Raw genomic sequence first — 16,821 nt, 5'->3', positions numbered from 1 at the left:
GAGCACCTGGTGGGAAGGCGGGGCCAACCCAGGGGAGCTCAGGTGAAAGCAATGCATCTGAGTGGTTGAAGGGCTGGAGCCAGGATCCACCCCTTCCAGCCCTCATTTAAGGGCTGGCAGTGAAAGTGAAGGTATCTCATTTGGAGATGCTGGTGTATGACAGGGTTTTGCAGGCATCCAGAAGGTAAGCAGCTTCTTTCTCTTATTTCTGCACCCACTGTTATCACATCTAAGCAGGTCTTCACTTGCTGAAGTCTGAGATCTTGCTGCTCTTCCACCTTGTTGTATTTTCTTTTCTATCATGTCATAGCATTGCAAGGTGGGCAGACAGTGAGAAGTCTGGGCACAGAAGGCTGCTGAACTTTTTTTTTTTTTTTTTTTTTTTTCAGGAACCTTGGCAAAATAAATGAATTAAAAAAGAAGTGGAACTCTGTTCATCCCTCATGTACTGATTGCTCCCTCACCTGACCCTTCTAAATAGTAAGTGAAAAGGAACAAATCCTTCATCTTACACCTCTGAACTCTGGCACCGGTTTGGTTTGTGGTGTGATCTGTTGAGAAGCCTCCTGCTGGCTCTCCATGTGCTGCAGTATCCTTACCCATGGCATGCAGTCTCTGTATGTGTTAGAATTAAACAAATGAGGAAGTTGTGCAGCTTAGACCCTCTTCCAAACTTCAGTAATTGTCTTTTTCCCCCCAGTTTTAGAGAACACAAATCCATCCCACACAGCTCTCACGATTACTGCTGGTTTATATCTGGGCAGAAGAGAAGCAATTGGTGCAAGAGGCATTGCTTATGGGACAGTGCCTAAAAATACTTCCAAAGGTCACTGCACATCAGACGGAAGGCAGTGCTTGTGCCAGTGCCTTGCCCTGAGAAATGCAGGTCTTTGTTAATACTAATTGTGTATATTTTAAACAACCTGTGTTTTAAAAACACAGCTCAAACAGGCAGCAGTGAATGCTTTGTGAGCCCTGAGAGATGGAGGGTGCTTCCTCACCCATGGTTTTGGGCACAGATGTTTGCTGTTCCTGTTAACTTCAAGGCTTGTCAATCAGAGCTGTATCACGCATGTGCTTGTAGAAAAGTGGGGGCATTTCCATACTTGCTGTTTTCAAGAATACCAGTGAAGCAACAACCCAGGAAGTACCAAGAGGATTTGTAGCTTGTCGTTTGTGCAGGCATTCACCATGACTGTGCTTATAATTGCAAACATGGGCACAGAATGTGAGATGAAGGCCCAGCCCCATGTGCTCTCAAGTCTCTCCCCAGAAGCAGATGAGTGCTGGGAGGTGTGAGTGATGTGTGAATAGTGCTGAGTGGGATTGCTGTGCTGTTGGTGTGGGATGAAGGCATGTATTTCCAGCATCTCAGAAGGGTAATCTTGCAATGTACCTCTTCTGTTATATTTGACCACTCGATTTCATCTCTGCCCACCAAATGCTTTTATTTTGGTTTTGAGAAAGCACAGTTGCTTGGATGGATACTGTGGAGCATTGGGCACTTGTGGGCATGCTTTGTACACGCAGCCTTTCCCAGCAGGATTCTGTGGGCTCTGTTCACCTCCCTGTGGCTGAGGTGGGAACACCCAACGCTGTCTGCCAACTTCACAGGGCTCATCTCCCTACCATGGAATAAAACAACAAGCCTTCAGCTCACTCCTGCTCTAGCTGTGCTGGGAGGTGCTGGTTGCAGGGGGAGGTGCCCCTCCTGGGCTCTCTCAATCCCCATCATCGGATGTCCCCACCTCTGCTCCCAAGAGGTCCCCAGGGTTTGCCCTTGAGGACCTGTCCCTGAGCATCCCCCACCAGCATCCCGTAGCTCTGCAAGCATTGCTCTTTTACCTTTTCCTCAAATCCCATTCAAACACACATTTGATGGGGAGATGGGCAGCAGCATCTGCTCTCTCAGCTCACGGGCTCTTATTTGGATTGTAATTGCTCCATCGGCTGCGATCTGCTCTGTTTGCCCACTATCTGTTTCTGTCAGGTCTGGGCCTCCTACAAACCACCCATTATGTGGTGATGATAATTAAATCTCCCTGCCCAGGCCGGGCTGAGCAGCACAGGGAGAGCCTTCCTTGTCAGACAGTTGCCAGAGCTGCACCTCTAACGATGCCCGATCACCTGCCTGCTCTGCAGGACAGGACACCTATTTGTTCCAAACAAGCTCTTTCAGCAGCTGTCAGATGCTAATGGCTTTCAGCTGCTGACAACCTGTGCCCTATGCAAACCAGGGGCACATCATGGAAATGTGCATAAATATTCATGTGTGGCTGACAAAACCAGAAGTGCAAATGCAGTTATCAGAGTTCTTGCATGAATGTGCTGTGGCCTGCCCTGTTGTGTTGGTTTTAGTATGATGGATACAGTGCAAATGTTCTGAAGTGATGTTGCCCTTTTATTTCTGTGATTAAAAATCCCCTGAAGGAGGTGGGGATGCAGAGGCACGTGGGTAAGAGCAGCGTTTGGGTCCCTGTGTAATGTGAGCAGTTCCAGACTGATAATGCTCTATTCTGTGGGACACGTAGTGAAATTTTACTGAGATAAAGGAGTTACTTTGTTTAATCCTGTCTGTGCTCTATGAAGAGCTGAAGTTGTCTCAGTGGAACATGAGAACGCAGTGATTGTGTTCCGTGCTTCAATGTTTGAATCAGCAATTTTCAGCACAGGGGGCTGCGTGACTTGGTGAGGACCTGACAATCTCCCCCATCCCAGGTCCCTGGAGCATCAAAGTTTTGACACAGGCATGTTGTGAGCTGCACAAACTCTTTCACCATTTAATTCTATCAATGGTTCTGCAGTGGATTGTGTGAAAATACTTTATTAGCAATGCACCTTTGTTTCCCCAGCAAGTCCTGGATAACTGTGCTGAGAGAGTGCATTCATGCAACATTTCCATTAAAGCTCACTGAAAGTTGCCATCTGTGGGACTGCATGAAAGGGGGTTGAGGGCAGCCGTTGAGTCCTGGCTGGCACTGGCCCCAAGTGGGTTTGTGCAGGAGAGGCAGGTTGTGTGCAGGCACCCAGCTGATCGCTGTCCTCTGTCACTTGTGTGCCTATGTATCTGAGATGGACAGGCCCTGTGAACATGAAGATAATTCAGTGTTTCAGATATAGACCACTTTTTTTTAATTAAAAATTGTTTTGTCATAGTTACACAAAAGGGTTCAAATATTCTGCAGCTTGATGCAATAAAAATTAGAAGATACAGGTGTTGTTTATGAGCCATCAGATTTCCACTGCCACAGTGCTTTAGTAAAATGAAAAGGAGAAGAGAAAAGGAGAAGCAGAGCCGTGTGCTAATCCCTTCCTTTGTTGCTTAAGGGAGATTTCAGTGTAAAGTACCAATTTCCATATCATTTGAATAGCAGTTGCAGCCCATTGGTGTTTAAAGTAAAATGTGCAACTACTATAATCAGCAAAACAGATGCAAATGCCTTGTCTGTCTTCAAGTACTGCCCCCTCCTTGCTGTCTCAATTAAATTTAGTGTGGAAAAACTCGATCAGATAATTAAAAACGGGAGCTATTCTTCCACTTTTCACAGCAGTAGCTGCTCCCAAGGCAGCTCTGGGTGTGGGACAGCCACCCTGCCCTCCCAGGGACAGCAGTGCCCTTCTGGTACTGCCTATGCCCAGCAGCTCCCACAGCAAGTGTCTGCACATCTCTGCAAAGGAGAGGCATCACAAATAAATGACATTTAGTAGTTTGATCCTAGGCAGTTCTGTGGGGAGGGACAGCAGCACAGCAGGTTGAAGCCCTGCAGAGCCCCCTGAGCCCAGCTCTGGGCAGCTGCAGTCCATCCTCAGAGGGCTTGAAATGTGGTTTGAAGAAAGAGTTTACTTTGTCCTTCGTGTTTCTGAACGCAACCATGAGCATGCAGTGTGTATCTCAGCTCCAGAAGGTTCGTCTCATCTTCTCCCAGATGGTGGGAGAGCATGGGGTGGGTGATGCCTCCCAGACAGGTTTCTAACAGAATGAAAAGCCCTGGTTTGCTTCCTCCAAAATGCTCTGCTGGGGAAATGAAGTAGCTTTCTTCTATTACTACTTTTCCTAATCAGGAGATGTCTTATGGAAAAGGATTCCCATCTCATGACCAGCTGTGGTGATAAAACCCTCCTGGGACTCTCAGGGCAGACCGGGATGCTTTCAGCAAGAAGCAATGCTCATCTGTTGTGCTCACTTGTGAGTGATGAAGGCCATGCCAGCCAGGTAGGATGTGAAACAAAATGTGTCAGCATTGGTCCCTTCAGGAGAGCATCCCTGGAACAGCAGAGAGCCAGTGGAACAAAGGCTGTCTGTAACAGAGCAGCCAGCTCTGATGGATGGGGCAGCTGCACACAGGGGCACAGAACTGTCTGCAGCCTTAGCAGAAGTGGGCTGCTGCTCCTGAACTTCTGGGAAAGTTTGGGCTCAGTATTATTGCTCGGGTTATTTTCTGTTCCAGGATTCTTCCTCTGCTTGCTACAGCGGCATTATAAATTCATGCATATATTTTTTTCTCCTGGAAAAAATGCGAAACTCATGCTCTAATCTAGAAATAGTAAAGTGCTGCAGGGTTAAGTGCTGGAGTTCATTGGAAAATCTACTTGCTTTAGTGGGAAAGGTTTTCTTTTTTTTTTTTTTTTTTAATGTATTACAAACAAAACAAATTTGGAAAGTGTATTTTAAATATGAAGACCTGAGAGCTGTGTGAGCTGAGGTTGGGATCGGCACAGTGGAAGCCCAGGTGCTCTTAGAACAGCCTCCAGTGTGCATGTGGACCCATAGGGGAGGCTGTTAAATTGAATAATTCAGTTCTTTTATTTAATTATCTTACTTTCCAGCTACACTGAAGATATTCTGACTGCAGTCAGTGGAGCGAGAGATGGACTGCGCCCGAATATTTCTAACCAGAGTTCATTGTGATCTCAAATCGAATTCATATGGCTGCTGGTAAGGATCTTATGGGTCCCTTTTATTTGGGGGCATGTAACTAAAGATGTTCAGCATGTTCCTCAGTGGGTGCCAGAAAGCTTATTTTCAGAAGTATCTGAGGCTCAGGGAAAGTCAACGGCAGCTATATTTACCCTGAAGTCTGTGCAACTGCTGCCAAAATCGAGCCATGTTCTTTTTGTAGGAATAACCATGAGAAAAAAAACAGCATTTGGAGGAAGGACTAGGCACCATACATGTGACTTATCTGACATAGAATGACATAGATGTCTCAAATGGGGTCCCAAAGGCCACCTGAGATTGTATCTTGAATGCTACTGTCAGGAAAGGAAACTTTATCTCTCGGTGCTGTTGGTAAGCATTGTTTCCACAGAAACTCCCTCCCTTAGTTGGCAAGTGGCCTTGCTCTGGTGGGAGCTGGGTCTGGGGGTCGTGCCACTGTCTGCTGACATGATTCAATTTATTCTTATGTGGAAATGCAAATCTTGGCCCTTCGATCATGTGAGCCCTAAAAGAGGGAAGCGCCTCTTTGTTTTATTTGAAAAAAGTTGGAACTAACCAGAGCTGCTCGTTATGAAATAGTGACAGCAGAGCTTCCTTAAATCAAGCAGAGTCTCATCCTGCTGTTGGACCGTCCCACGGTGTGCTGTGTTCACACCACTTCTGCTCAGGGGGATTGCTCTGCCAGCTCAGACCGTGAGCAGCTCTCCAGGGAGCACAACAGTGGAGCTCAGGGACCAGCGAGGAAATGGGTTTCTGTGCTTTTGGGTTGCACCACAGGAAGAGGAGAAATTACCCAGAGAGAAGAGAGGAGCAGCAGCCGGCCAGCAACAGGCAGAGCAGCAGGGCCCTCATGGCCATGTCTCCATGTCACTGTGCCCCTCAGTGCCACATCTCCCCTTTCTGGGCAGGCAGCTGGCTCAGTGCTGATGGCAGGCAGGCTTCAGCCAAAGCTCTGCTGTGGGGATTGTGGGGCTGTGGCAGCTCTGCAGGGAACCCCATGGCTTTGGGACCCCTCTGGGCAGGAGCAAAGGACCACAAGACCCAGCAGGAGTGGGGGAGTGCAGGTGGATGCACACCAGAGTCTGATGCGTGGAGGAGCTCCCAGCACCTCAAAGTTGGCATTTTGCCTGCCCCAAATGCCAGCTGTTTCTACAGGTCACATTTGGTGTGACTTATTGTAGGTTTGGCTGTTCCACACTTGTCAAGCAGTGAGCGTGGTCTGTGGCAGCAGCCAGGCTCAGCAGCAGCCCAGCCGCTGCTTCAGCACAGGTTGGTTAGCTTGCAGCCTGAGGCAAACCTGAAATCATTAACAGCCCATTTGCTGGGCTAATGATTCTTTTTTTACTAGATGTATAATTTAATATATGGTAACTTTCATGCTTAATTACACTCTTCAAAGCTTCTTTTGAAGGAATTTATTTTTCTGCATGCATTTATTAAAAGGTGTTGGGAATGGCTGGCTTGCTTCCCTGATACTCTGCTTTAAAAAACAGATCATTTCTTTAAGTAGATTTTATTTGAGATACGGGTATTTCCTCCTATGCAACTTGCAATATTTTTAACCCTCGATGCTGGAAAAAACAAGGGTGAACTATCCAGATGTTACAAACAGTGCTGTTCTGTGCCTTACAGCAACCTGCCCCGTTGTTCTGCATGAGGCGCAGGCCCAAACCCTTCCAGCACAATGCAAGGCTTGAGCTCAGCAGCCTGGCCCCATTCCAGCCCATGTCTGACTCAGCAGTGAGTGCCCCTGCTCTGTAACCTCAGTGGGAGCACAGACAGGCTCCTGTAAGTGCTGTTAATCCCACGTGCCGTTGGCATGTGGCGCTTGTAAGGCTTGCTGGGATCAGTTGGGATGTAAGAGGCGTTGCATGTAAGATGTTTTCCACTGGCATCCCAAATCCATTACTGTATCAATGAAAGGATGGTGTGACTTTGTAGATCGTGTCGCTTTTTTTTGAGCTAGGCAGCTGACTGAGGGGATGGTCACGAATTCAGGTTTCTTTCTGTGAGCTCTACTGTCCCCTTCATGGAGATTAAAAGTTTCCCAGTGCTGTTTTCAGCTCCGCAGAGCAAGTAAAAGATAATCTCCTGCTTGGATATCCTCGTGCTACTGCGATCCACTAATAGGATCACCATCCAGTTTTGACTTAACAGGCACCGGGAGAGGATAATCCTGTTTATTCGGTCATCCAAAGCACTGATGATGATCTGAGATAATCGGTGGCTGAGAGCAGTGAGGAGGGACGCGTGAGGTCCTCCGTGCCTAGATGGATGAGTCAGATGCCCAGCACTGCAGCCCCAGTGTGGTGTGGAGAAAGCCCCAACCATCCTCACAAAGAAGACAGAAACCAACCAGGTAAAATAAGAGCATTTCCTGGGGTCTGTGCCAGATGTTTTGCTTGTAACGTTAACTCTTACAGCTGACACGTGAGCTGCGGATTAACATCAAATTTTGCTGTTAACTTGTGAGCCTTGTTCTGTGACCTGAGGGCTGTCCCCACCCACATAACAGGTTTATGGTTTATGGCTTGGTAAGCCAGCAGCAGCAGGTTGCCCACCAGCCCTTATGCACCATAGTGAGGGGTCGAGCCCAACTCCTCAGCACAGCTACACTTGTAAGTATTGAACACATGCACAGTGATTCATGGGTCCCAGTGCGGTGCTTGCTTCAATTAATATTTTATAAGGTGCTGGCTATATTTAACTTTCCAAACTTGAATGGACATGGAGACGTGATCCAAATGACAGAATGTTATGTTCTTACATTTTAAAACCAAAAAGTGCTTTTCTCTCCCTGCTGCCAGGTGTTTGGGGCCCTGAAGGTGCGATTTTCATGTGTGGCTGTTTGATGAGCCCTGAAGGGCAGAATTCTTGCTCTCCAACCTTCCTTCCTCTGCACCCGAAGAGTCAGCACTGAACACTGTGCTCCTCCTGAGGGTGCTTCAGGGCTCCTCGTGCAGAGCTCCATGCTGCAGCACAGCCCTAAAGGCAAAGGCACATCTGTGCTGAAGGCACTGCTGCTGCACTCCAGCCCCCAGACTGAAGTAGTGGCTGCACTGCCCCGAAGGCACCACGTGTGTTGTGCATGTAGCACCATTTCTTTATTGGTGTTGGTAAGAAAGAAGAGGTGTCGTATGCTGGCTGCAGACAGCTGCGGCTCTGAGGATCCCTTCTAAAGAGACAGCAAGAGTTACCCAGAATGAGCAAGGCTTCTGGCACCCGCTCAACGATTACAGAGGTTTTGCAGGGTGACAGCAGTTCTGCAATCAGCCCGCAGGGAGCAGCAGAGCGGTACCGGGCTGCTTTCCTCCCGGAGCCCCTCGGGGCTGGCAGCGCCTAGCAAAGCATCTGCAGACCCCCAGGAGGGAGTGCGCGTCCCCACCGCCCTGAGGGCATCACGCCGTGCTGCAGTGGGGCTGTCCTGCGGCAGCATCCGAGCAGGGCGAGATCTCGTGTGACAGCCGCTGCCCTGCACGGCAGCAGCATGGGACCAGCAGGAGAGCGCTGGCTGTGTGGCTTCACAAGGTGGGAACCACTGAAGAAAAGCTGTTTCTCAGTACTTAGGTCTGTCTAGATTGAATCCTGTGGAGATGGTAGAGAACAAACTCATGAATTCGCCTTCACGTTAATATAAAACAGCTTTATAATGCTGGGGAGATCTGGATCCGCTCCAGCGTGGTTTTTCCTGCATGTCTGGTTTTTGCATTGCTTTCCACTTACTACTTGTTATCCATTTTCTGTTGTTTTGGTGTTGTTTCTCCTTTCCAAGTTTGAAATATAGCATGAAGTTACAGAATTTGGCCTGTGGCAGCTTGATGAGCATGTTTGTTTGTTTCAACTAAATCTTTTCCTTTCCAATTCTATTTTCAATGCCACGGAAACGTTCCCTTAATCCCAAGGTTTTGTTGGTCATCGTTGGTGATGAAGTGCAGGGGATCAGCAGTGACCCTTCTCAGGAAGTGTCCTCAGCACAGGGATGGCTTTGGGAGGGCACATGGGGATGGCAGAAGGTGACAAACCAGGGTTTTTTTTCCTCAATGATTTGGAAAGCTTATTTTTCTTTGAAATGTGTTCTGCAGCGTAAGCATGAGGCAGAACTGACAGCCCCACCTGCACTCACATCTTGCTCAGCCTGATGCCAACATCTGCTGAGTTTCCATTCTTCCCCTGTGCTCACGGTGGGGAACGGGCCTTAATGCAACCCCACTGCCCTGCTGCACAAAGCAGACAGCTGGGTGCCTGACTGTGTTGCTACAACAAGTGTTTTCCTGTTGGCCAAAGTTCAACTTAATCAGAAGGTCGAGCTTGTTTCAGGCTGACTATCGGCGCAATGAGTGATAAGAGAGGAGATGGCTCCGGAAGCACATTCCAGGTGCTGGAGCAGAGCACACCCAGCTGTGGAAGGGCTGCAGACAGCACTGATACTGGAACCTGTGGCTGCTCTCAAGCTGAGGTTAGCTGGTGGCAGTTCTTGACAAATTCTGCAAGAGAAAACTGGGCCCTGGTGGACAAGGTTGTGGATAATTCTTCTGCCCGGGGCCGGTCCAGAGTTCAGTCCTGGTGTCTTGAATTTAGGGAGGTGTTTGGTCAGATGGTGGAATGGCCCTGGGAGAGGGAAATGTGATTTTCTGAGCGGAAAGATATCTCCTGCAAAGCGCACAACAGGAGGCTGGGTTTGTCACTGTGTGCTCACAGCACAGTGGGGGGCTGCTGCAGCAGGGCTGGGCAGCATCATCTCTGCTGCTGTGAAAAGGGTGGCTGGGGAAAACTGTACAGAACTGCTGGGGAAATCAGAACTGCAGCACTTCAGGGATCAGTGCCGCAGTTTGCACGGCTGCTGCTTGAGCAATGTGATGGCAGTGCTGTAGAAGAACAAGCAAAAAATTAAATTAAATTAAAAAAAAGAGAGGGGATGAGGACTTCTCGTAATAGGCCTCTTCTGTTTGCAGTAAGGTGGGGGACATTTGCCAGGGAGTTAGAAAGCCCATCAGAATGCCCGTGGCCCACAGCCATGCTTTCACCAGCTTGCAAGGGATGGATTTTTTACATTTACTTTTTTTCTGTCAAAGGCAGCATTCTCCAGGGGCCAGCTACAGAAAAACCTCTCCCGCCTTCTTGGCAGAAATCCCCCTTACTTACACAGCTAGGGCTCCCTCAGCTCCAGCTCTCATGTGCTCAACATACCCAGGGCCAAAGGAGCATCTCTGGACTCAGGGTTGAAGCTGATATTTTTTTCTTGTGTGGAAAAGACAGGAGTAGTTCTGTGTGCTGATGCACAAGCACATCACCCCAGCACATCACCCCAGCTGGGGGTGAGCCGACTCTGCAAAGGGAATGTCTGCATGCCCCGACCCTCAGAGATCTCATCTTCTCTGCTTTTCACTCACCTTCATCTCCACTGCTGGCAAAACCAGCAGCAACAAAGAACAGTTTTTGTTCTGATCTGATTCACGAAACCAGATGTGCTTGTGCTTTTTTTGCGCTCATTTGAATGCAGGCGATGCACTTCTGGTTTTGCAGAATCATCAGTTAGCAGATGTCTTTTGAATTGTAGCTCTTAATTCAGAGGTTAAAACTACATCAAAACACTCACTGATAATAATTTATATTGCACTTAAGGTACAGGGGGCTTTTCTCCATTTTTTTCCACTGAAAATTATCTCATGGAAATTTTTTGGCTTCTAAACAATTTGTTGCTCGTCTCTCAAAGTCCTTTCAGTCCCACATTTGCAGATCAGTGCTGCTTAATAATCAATGGATTGGTGGATGGAGGCATAGGGTGGAGGAGGGCAGGTGCAGCTGGGGCTGCACTTCTGCATCTGCCCCACAGAGTCCCATCCAGGCCTCCTGCAGGGCTGCCTGGGGCAGATCGGCCCCACACCATACTTGGGAGATGTCTGGAGGTAGACTTGAGATCAACCGAAAAAGTCTGACATGCTGAAGATGAGGAAGAGCCATTCTCAGTATCCATGCAAACTTTGGACATGGGAGGCTAGATAGGGGCACAGCACAAGTAACCTGACAATGGCTGTTTAATTAAAAAGTCACAATAATTAAGAAGAGGAAGAAGAAGGGGAGCTCTGAAGCACTGTGGGGCTGCAGCTGTGCTGGTGTCAGTCAGTGCTGCCAGCTCCCATCCCACAGCCATGCTGCCCATTGCTTTGGGCTCTTATCTTCCATTGGATTTTTGTTGTTGCTGTTTTCATTCGGTTATTTTTTTCCCCTTTTGTCATAGGACCAACCCAGAATAGAATCATGAGGTCGGTGTTTATAACTTCCCAAACCATCTATATGCTGTTTTTAGTGCTGACGCTGTGCATGAAAGGCCGTGTCACCACCATGCTCATGTTTCCGTGTGACTCTGGGGCTGTTTTGTCCCATTTCATAACCAGTAAGTGAAGTGAGTCTGACAGCCTCGGTTTTGGCCCTCACTTGTTGGTTCCCATGCTGCAGATAGGCTCGATTAGCAATAAATTCCTGCCAGGAGAATTATAGTTCAGGCTCAAAATGTGCTGGTGTTCTGTGCGAAGTTTTCTTGACCAAAGTAAGCTGGAGCCAGTTGGAAGCGTGACGTTTGGAGTGCACTATTTATCTCTTCATTCTGACCAAAAATACATAGAGTGGAAATACGCCTTATTTGCATCTGAGCAGAGAACAGTTGAGCTCCTCCAAAGAGAAGTGTAAACACAGCATTTTAGATGTCCCGGGTTGTTTGTTTGTTTAATTCTGTGTCTAGCTGATATATGAAGCTTTAAAGAAAAAAAACAAATGGTTTTCAACCACAGGAAAGCTTATTTAGTTGGTAGTAAGAACACCATGATACTCTTGTAGCATTCATTGCCAGCTCCAAGCCCTGGATGCAGAGGAGCTGTGAGTTGACCACAGCCACGCGCAGGGTGCATAGCAGTTGCACATCCTGCATCCCAACTCATGCAGAGCTGCTGCTGTCAGTGTGAGATCCCACCCCGTCCCGTCGGCTCCGCTATTTATTGCAGCTCCATCTGTGCCTGCTGAGTTCTTCTCCTCCCCCCTGGGCACCAGCACGAGGAGCTGTTTTTAGATGATGTTTTCAGTCAGAGTTTCGAGCGGGATGAGCTGGCTCAGCCCAGAGGAGAACAGCATGTGAAACACAGCGGGGTCAGACAAGGACCAGCACCCTGGGCTGCCACTGCTGGGCCCTGCAGCTGAGCCAAGCCTCGGTGTCCATAAGCACTGACATCAGATGTCGACTCGCAGAGCTTTGTGTCCATTAGGCTGACTTTGTTCTCCCATCTCATTCTGCCTCTGCTCTGCGTTTTCCAGAAACAGGCTTTGGAGGGCTTTCTTGGTGGGAAACAGTTGCTGCATTTGTGCTTTGGATCCGAAGGGACCCTGGGCCTGACCTCTGGTATATAGCATGGAGTGTTGGATTTCATGCACTTAACTCCCACTGTCTGTCCAAGAACTTCTGGCTGACCACAGTGCTTCCCTAAGGGAAAAAAAAGCAAACAGACCACCCCTGATTTTGCAGTCAGCTCAGCACTGTAGAAATGCTTCTTATTCCCATTGACACACTGGGAGCAAGGAGTCCCAGGGGTTTCCAAGAAAACTCCTGGACAACCAGCTGTGGCCCTGGCTTCCTGCTGCCTTGTGCCCTCTCACTGCTCACAGCTCTCCTGGCCCTGTGCTGGGCTGCATTTTTTCCTCCCCTTTCCCTTACATTTGGTCTTTTAGCTATGAAATTTCATTTCTGGTCTATGATTCTTAAAGGCCACACGTAAGGATCATTGTTCCAAGCACCTTTTTGCCCCACTTGTAGCAAACAATAAGGGTAAGCTAATGGAAGCCTTTAAAGCATAAATATTTTATTTATTTATTTAACAATGATCTATACCCTTTTATGGTACAATTTTGTTCTTTTGGGTTAGGGAGATGTTACACAGGCTGAGGAGGCATAGGGAGGAAGACAGACCCATGTGGGGTAAGGAAGGGGCAGCCTGGAAGCAGGGCTTATTGAACCCAGCTCAGCAGCAGTCAGACCATGCCTTCACTTAGGTGGGAAAGTGCCAGCTCAGAGCAACCAGAATACTTCACCTATTCATTCCCCATTTTGTTCTTGCAGTACCCAGATATTTTCCATTCTCCCAGAATATTATGTCAAATGAATGATTTCCCATCTAATGATGGGAATACAGCCAGGGAGGAGTGGGACAGACCCACCTGCAGCAATGGAGAACTGGGGGATTGATGTGGGGTACACAAAGGCCTGCAAAGGCTCAGCATGTGGGATGCCTTTCCAACATGACACAGCTGGAGATAGTCTAGAGATTATCTGCTAAAACCTCCATGGTCAAGGCCTTAGTGACTCCTTAAAAGTGGCCAGATGCCTGCTTGTTATCAATCACCTATTTCCAGCTTTACTCATTAATGAGTTTCTTGCTAACAGCTGCCTTATCACCCAGAGCTGAGATACCTGGTGCAGTGTGCTGCCACAAGGCTTGAGGAAACACAGCGCATTGCCTTCGTGCTGCTGACTCAGGCTGAGTCAAATGGTCAGCCTGGAAGCCAAGGAAGAAGGTGTTTCTTTCACCTCTTGCTGTTTGACCACCATTCTGCTGTGCCAGAAGGGCTGTGCAGCCTACAGGAGCCCCACTCACCTGAAAGGAGGTCCTCAGTGCATCTGAGGAGAGCACACAGCCCCGCACATCCATCTGCTGTAATCACAGCTCCCTGGAGGAAAGGGTTTGGAAATGGTATTTCCAGTTGTTGATTGAAATTTTTACGGATTTATTACCTGTTGGGTTTCCTTTTGTTCGCTCTTTGGCTGCCAGCTCCCCCTCCATCTGCCGCCACTGAAATCCACCTCCCCTTATCTCAGCACAGTTTGCTCCACCTCTTGCCCATTTTCATTTTATTGCCTCGCTAATCTCAGCCTCCTGCTTTTCCTAACACCACTCCCCCCTCCCCATCTGTGGCAATTAAATCACTGCTCCTTTTGTTTGGTGCCACTCAAAATTCCCTCGTTTCACTCAGCCTTTGGGATGCTTCCAGGCACTTTTGCTGTTGTCACACACATCCGTTTTCCTGGCACAAAAAGGCCCGTCAGCATCTGATGGGAGCTTTAGCAAGCCCTCATTCCAACCAGCTCTGAGACAGCCTGAATGTGAAATGGAGCTGAGCTCAGCCCCCGACGTGCACAGTGTACCAGAGGTGGCTGTGGGACTGCTGCAGGAACACCATGGGAGCACAGGGCAGCCCCACAGGGCACAGCTGGCACCTGAGGCAAACAAAGCCCCAGCTCCTGCTCCATCTGAGAGAGAATTTCCCCCACGTACACAGAGACGGATGCACTGCAGGAAGCCATAACATGTACACAAGTCCATGAGCCTGTGACTTCCTCTAAATGTCCAGATGAGATCTATAGAGAAAAGCAAAGGTTACAGATGGCATGAAACAGACAGAAACTAAAACACAACCAAAATATTGCAAGATTTGATAGAAATAGGACAGAAACAAACCTGGCAAAGAGAGTCACCAAATTTGTTAATAAAAAAAAAAAAAAAAAAACACACCACAACCTCAGGAGAACAAGACTCTTAGCTCTAATGATGCCCAGACTTTGAAGTGGTTTTGCATGTACTGGGGCGATGTATTGGTGCACTCAGCACCCAGAGGCCTTCAGTGCTCATGGCCTCAGAGCTCCCTCATCACAGCTCACCTGCTGAGCACCAACACTGCTGCTGTTCAGCTTAATGGTTTGTTTTTAACCTCTGCTGTTATCTCTTGCCTTAATTCTCAATTATCAATGCCAACCATGATGCATTTGCTGTATCTCCCCTTGCTACTTTTATCTGCCAACATGTTTTAAATAAGTTTAGAGAGTACAAGAGCTTTAAAAAAAAAAAAAAAAAAAAGCAGCCAGCTGAAGATAAAAGCCAGCAGCACACTTTTAAAAATAGAGCAGCCCTGCAAGAGGTGCTGAGTAAATGGGTGCACAGGAGAGAGCAGAGCAGGCTGCAGAGGCATTGTTTAAACTGAAGGTAAATAAGTGGCAGGGGGAGCTGCAGTTCATTTTGTTCCCTTACGTGTTGGTCAGATAATGCAACATATCTCCAGGCAAGCAGCCGGGTGCTAAAAATGGATGCAGCTCTTGGGTTTCACTGGGTGACACACAGGCTGTGGTGCTCAGACTGATTCTCCTCTGAAGCATCAGCAGAAACAGAAGCAGCATGTGCCAGAGCTGCACACAGAAGCACTGGGCATTTCAGAGCTGCAGCACTGCTCAGTTGGCAGCACCAGGATTGGGGAAGGTGCCTTCTGCACTGAAGAATGCCCATCTTTGGGATGGCAGCTGGAGCAGAAGGGCTGTGTGCAGACCCCTGAAGTCAGGCATCCTCTTGTTGAAGCCTTTCTGCTCTGGTTGACCTGTGAAAGCTGTGATCTTTTTTGGTGATGGTTGCACTCGGTCAGCAATTTAGGTTTGAAGCAACCCATCTACTGAGTAACTTCACAGAAGCAGAGTTTAGACTTGAAGTTAGTTTAATATAATAAAACAGTTGTCTTGAAAACCTCCTTGGCATTTTAATGGTGTTTTTCTTTGGACTAAATATACACTAGAAGTTGAGAGGCTGTGTAAACCTAGCAGGGAATAAAAGGAACCAAGAGGAGGACTCGAAGGCCATGTCCAAACCCCAAGTATTAGCATGTGAGCAACCAGCTCCTGGGGGCAGGAACACCCACAGCCCCCCATCCTGGGAGACACACCTTTTAATTCGTTATTTCTCTTTGTTTCCTCCCACCTGGGTTTGCTCAGCTCAGCTGGGAGACAGATGAGTGTTTGACCCTCAGTGCTGTGGCAGTGATTGTGCAGCTCTGTGTCTTCCCTGCTCACTGGGAGACCATGCTTGAATTGAGTACTCACTGGCATGGAGATTTCTCTTGGCTAAATCTTCTCAGATTGTCCTGTCCTATGAAGAACAAATTCAGGAGAGGAAGGACAGCATTGCTCCATGGCCAAAGCATGGCAATCAATTGTTTTCCCATTCCTGCAGCCTATTACAGTAATCTATTCTGAAGAGGCAGAACAGGCAGCCTTCCTCCTGGGAATAGAGCATTCCCCCTAGGGTTGGTGCCTGTTGTGCAAATTATTGCCTACAAAGTTAGCTATTGTAATGCTATAATATTTGCTGACAGAGAATACAGCAATAATAGTGAAGTGGCACAATTCTAGGCTGCAGCAAATGAGAACAAGCCCAACAACAACAACTATTGATGCAGAAACAAAAGAAAGAAAACTACTTACCTTCAAGAGACCTCAGATACACAGAAACCCCCAAAGAAAGATACCCACATCTCCATTGCCAGCCCTTAAATGAGGACTGAAAGGGGTGGATCCTGGCTCCAGCCCTTCCATCACTCAGATGCACTGCTTACACCTGTGCCCTCCTGTGTTGGCCCCACCTTCCCACCAGGTGCTCCATCACTGCTTCAGGCCCTGTTTCTGCATTGCTGCTACAGCTGTAAAAAACGAGCTGTGATAGATGGGTGTAATGAATTGTGCAGAATTGTTACATTTGAGGAATGGCATGCTAAATGTTTTGGTCAGAATGGAAAACAGCAGTATGCATTTTGCTGTTGTTCTGCTTTCATTTCTAGATGTTGGGAAGTAAATCAACACAGCCTGAGTTTGTAAGGTCTGAGATGCATGGCTGTGTGGTGTTTTATCTGCCCTCTAAAGGAGCACAGCTCCTCTGGGTTCCGTCCATTTGTTGCCATCTCAAACAAATGTGATTTGGACCCATTATTGAGAATAAACTTTTCCTAAGGTGCAAGAGAACAAAACATGTAGTCCCAGAACTGGGTGTTACCCAGCAGTTCTGACTGAGGCACAGCACTCTTGT

The 16,821-nt window shown here is 47.9% G+C and overlaps 1 protein-coding gene and 1 long non-coding RNA gene across 8 annotated transcripts; one reads left to right on the top strand and one right to left on the bottom strand.

Annotated features, from left to right (window-relative positions):
• Positions 1–144: 144 nt before the first annotated feature.
• Positions 145–10,054, top strand: LOC125701278 (uncharacterized). 4 transcript variants are annotated; one of them, XR_007380192.1, is made up of 7 exons: positions 145–184; positions 390–480; positions 4,063–4,213; positions 4,828–4,936; positions 5,121–5,290; positions 7,097–7,298; positions 7,747–10,054. It is a non-coding gene; the product is annotated as an uncharacterized LOC125701278 (long non-coding RNA). The 4 variants fall into 4 exon arrangements; XR_007380191.1 differs by lacking the exon at positions 5,121–5,290; XR_007380193.1 differs by lacking the exon at positions 5,121–5,290 and having other exon boundaries at positions 7,083–7,298.
• A 1,845-nt stretch (positions 10,055–11,899) lies between these two features.
• Positions 11,900–16,340, bottom strand: LOC125701161 (uncharacterized). 4 transcript variants are annotated; one of them, XR_007380161.1, is made up of 6 exons: positions 16,224–16,340; positions 15,686–15,888; positions 14,257–14,339; positions 13,579–13,651; positions 13,395–13,479; positions 11,900–12,410 (listed from the first exon to the last, which is right to left on the bottom strand). XR_007380161.1 is itself a non-coding variant. In XM_048962792.1 (5 exons), the coding sequence occupies exons 2-5, from the start codon at positions 15,846–15,848 to the stop codon at positions 12,043–12,045; spliced, it is 687 nt and encodes a 228-aa protein (XP_048818749.1). In that variant the 5' UTR covers positions 15,849–15,888; positions 16,224–16,340; the 3' UTR covers positions 11,900–12,042. The 4 variants fall into 4 exon arrangements, 1 of the variants encoding a protein (XP_048818749.1); XR_007380160.1 differs by lacking the exon at positions 13,395–13,479 and having other exon boundaries at positions 15,721–15,888; XR_007380162.1 differs by lacking the exon at positions 13,395–13,479 and having other exon boundaries at positions 15,843–15,888.
• Positions 16,341–16,821: the final 481 nt, after the last annotated feature.

This window comes from Lagopus muta, chromosome 16, assembly GCF_023343835.1.
Source record: "Lagopus muta isolate bLagMut1 chromosome 16, bLagMut1 primary, whole genome shotgun sequence".
Classification (NCBI taxonomy): Eukaryota; Metazoa; Chordata; class Aves; order Galliformes; family Phasianidae; genus Lagopus; species Lagopus muta.
Note: the sequence above shows the minus strand (reverse complement) of the source record. Positions and strands in the feature narration are given on the sequence as shown.